Here is a 3,461-nt window from a genome sequence, read left to right as displayed (position 1 = left end):
ACGTGCTCGCAGTGTCCAAATATTGAGTTGCAGTTTGCAGTTTATATGCCTCTGAGCATCTGATTGAGATTTTAATATGGGTGAAAGTGTCTCCATCGTTTTAGTGCGGGTCCAGGTTATTTAGTGTTGATGCAGGCTCCCAGCGTGTTTGGTCTTGGGTCTGTTTGCTCGCGGAATGAAGATCTGTTAGAGAGAGAGGAAAAGTATCCCCTTGAAACTTGGTGTGCGGGTGTAGTGGAGCTGAGTATAGAAGCCCTGCTGGTTTGAAGTGTTATTGTTTTTGGAAGGAGTGCACTTTGTTCGAGCTCTTTTTTTAGCAGATGTCCCAGCCGCTGACTCCGGCTATTGTTTTTTTTCTCTCTCACCCCCCTTCTGTAAATGGAAAGCGGCACCTCCCACATCTCCCGACATTGGAGGAGACGCCCATTCAATACTTCGTTACCTTGTCACGATTGGACATCCCAGTGCCAGAAACAATAGAAGATATTCTCCGAATCATCTCCGGTCCGCCTATAAAACGCAGAAAAAAAGCCCAAAGGCGGCTCCGCCAACCCTGATCACATTCTCAATCTTATCCGGGGAAGATAGGCAGAACGGCGGCGCTCTCCATGTATCAGCAACTGAGGCGTCCATAGCAAGTTTGAACTTCTCTTCCCCCTCCCTCCCTCCCTCCCCCCACCACCCCACCCCTCCTCAAGCCTGGCGAATGGATTCCGATGCCAGTTTAATATCAAGCCAGCCGTCCTCTCCGGAGACAGACGATATTTTCCTCTCGGACGAGCCCACCTCGGGCATTGCGGGCACCGTGTCGTCCACGCAGAGCGAGTGCGGCGCCGAGATCTGCGAGCAGCGAGCGGGTCAGCTGAGAGCCAAGGATAGCATCAGGCTGAAAGACAAGAAGCAAATGAGCGAGCCGGAGCTGCAGCAGCTCAGGCTGAAGATCAACAGCCGGGAGCGCAAACGAATGCACGACCTGAACATCGCCATGGACGGACTCCGGGAAGTCATGCCTTACGCACATGGACCCTCCGTGAGAAAGTTGTCCAAAATCGCCACCTTGCTGCTGGCCAGAAACTACATCCTGATGCTCACCAACTCCTTGGAGGAGATGAAGAGGCTGGTCAGCGAGATCTATGGTGGCCACCACAGCAGTTTCCACCCGTCGGCGGCTTGCGGGACCCTTGCCCACGCCGGGGCACCTCTGCCCGGGCACCCGGCATCTCACGCCCCTCACCCGGTTCACCATCCCATCATGGCCCCGTCCGTCACTTCGGCCTCACTCTCCGGCGGCAGCATCTCGGCGGCCGTGAACAGTATCAGACCCCCTCACGGCCTCCTCAAATCCGCGTCCGCAGCCTCCGGTCCGCTGGGCAGCGGTTTTCAGCAGTGGGGAGGGATGCCCTGCCCGTGCACCATGTGCCAAGCGCCGCCGCCTCACCATGTCGCCAGCATGTCGCGGTTATCCTCTGACAACAAGTAACAAAACTGCACCAGCAGGTGAGAGCATCTGACTCCCAGACCAGTGGTAACATCAGGTTGTTTCTAGTCATGCCCATCCTTTGCAGAGGTAAATCTGACAGCGTTATCTTTGTGATGAAATGTATGTTTTATGTATCTGTGTCGAAGTTGCAGTAACCCTTTTCTAAACCAGCCCCAGCAACTCACGTTTACATCTATTTATCTCGCCAGCGGATAAAGAAGCGGATGGGTTTGTAAATAGAATTTAGAAATACATCACAATTCAAATATACTTTATCTTTTCTCTCTCTCTGGAGAAAATTGGATGTATTATTTCCACATGACAACAAAAGGTCGAAAGATACGCGGGGAAAGGGGATACTGCAGCTTAATTTAAGGTGAATCTGACTGTAAAGTGACCCAGCAGCATACGTGATTCTGGGTTTCAACTGTAGGTGACCTTGGGAAATACTTTATGCCAACATTGTTCTATCCGGTGAGAGTGTTACATTAAATGAAGTGTCGAAAATCATATGTACGAAGGACATTCGTTGGCTTCTATGAAACGACCACAAACAATGGATAAAGAGGCGAAAAAGATCACAAGAACAGCCGCGTAAGAGCTTCCAACTCCAGCACCGGCACAAACAAAAACCTCGACTGAGCAACTCCCCGGAGCTGTCGGAAGGACTCTATGTGCAAAGACTTTGGGACTTGCTTTCCTGGAAACTTTGCTCCAGGCGTTCGGTTAGAAATCTGGAATATTTACTCCAGCCCTGAACTTACAAAGACACATTTGTACACCTTTCTTGTAAAAATAGCCGTTAAACTTTATGAAACAAAGGTAACCGATGTGTGTTGCACCCTTATGAGTTACTTATTTTTTTTGTCCAGAGCCGTTTTGTGAATTTATCTGCTTGTGTTTCGTTTCTTCTTGGGCTGACTTCGCCTAAACGTTTTCTGTGAATCTCTATCGTTTTCTCTGCAAATCCTGGCTCTCTTTAGCTGTTTAACCTGCTTCAGCTCACTGCAACCACTGTCCTACGCTTTACCACCCCGCCTTCTTAAGCAGATTGTTTTCTAAGAGCCACCTGTAATGTCTTACCATAACAGTTTGTTCCCCCATTCGCGAGAGAAAAAAAATGAAGAAAAAAATATAAAGCAAAAATTGCTTTTCATCTGTTTATTTTTGTAAAAAAATGTGCTAAATAATATTTATTACTTATTTCGTTCGGAGAAGAAAAAAGTGAGCGATCGAATAACTGTCGAGATTTTAAAATTAATAAAAAAACAAATAAATATTGTGCGTTTCGATTTCAATGTTCGAGAAAAAAATGATTCATTTATTTTTACTGTACACGCGGAATAATTGCAAAAAGGCACTAAAATAAATGCCATTCAGTACACACCGAATGTCCGTTTGTGGGACAGGGTCTCCTCGCCCGGCTAAACCCCATCTCACATTTCTTTGAAAGTATCATACAGGAGAGCGGGGGTGGGAGGGGAAGGAACCGAGTAAAACGCAGAGCCAATGCACTTCACACGGGGAAATTCCACCAATTCCACGATAGGTTCAACCCTTTGATTATTTGCATATACTTGCGGTTTATGTGTTGTAATGTGCTGCACATCTATCAGCAACATATTTTCATAGTAATATTACCAGAACAAAAAGTGTATTTAACGAGGAATCACTTGCCATAAAATTTCAGGTCAGTGCACAAGGAATCGCGAGGCTTATGTTTTATCAAAGTTTCCAATTTCGATGAAGGAGGAGTGAGACCCAAAGCGTTCGACTCAGTGCAACAACCACAAGTCTGGGACTCAGGGCCGCCAGCGGCTGGGGTCGAATACTTGCCATTTTGTGGAGAGCATTATGTAGATAACTGCAGATTGCTCGAGTAACACGTGCACTTTAAAATAAACTCTCACGACTTTCTCACCCTCATACTTAAAAAAAAATCCAATTGCAGGGCTGAAGAAATTCAAATTTAATTTCTGTA

The 3,461-nt window shown here is 47.0% G+C and overlaps 1 protein-coding gene across 1 annotated transcript; it reads left to right on the top strand.

The window, feature by feature from the left end:
- The first annotated feature begins 425 nt into the window (after positions 1-425).
- On the top strand, positions 426-2,757 carry olig2 (oligodendrocyte lineage transcription factor 2). Its single transcript, XM_086007074.1, has one exon. The coding sequence runs from the start codon at positions 707-709 to the stop codon at positions 1,478-1,480; it is 774 nt and encodes a 257-aa protein (XP_085863200.1). The 5' UTR covers positions 426-706; the 3' UTR covers positions 1,481-2,757.
- The last annotated feature ends 704 nt before the right edge of the window (positions 2,758-3,461 follow it).

The sequence above is a fragment of the Somniosus microcephalus genome, chromosome 14, assembly GCF_052327205.1.
Source record: "Somniosus microcephalus isolate GS21.2 chromosome 14, FLI_Smic_1.0, whole genome shotgun sequence".
In the NCBI taxonomy this organism is placed as follows: Eukaryota; Metazoa; Chordata; class Chondrichthyes; order Squaliformes; family Somniosidae; genus Somniosus; species Somniosus microcephalus.
Note: the sequence above shows the minus strand (reverse complement) of the source record. Positions and strands in the feature narration are given on the sequence as shown.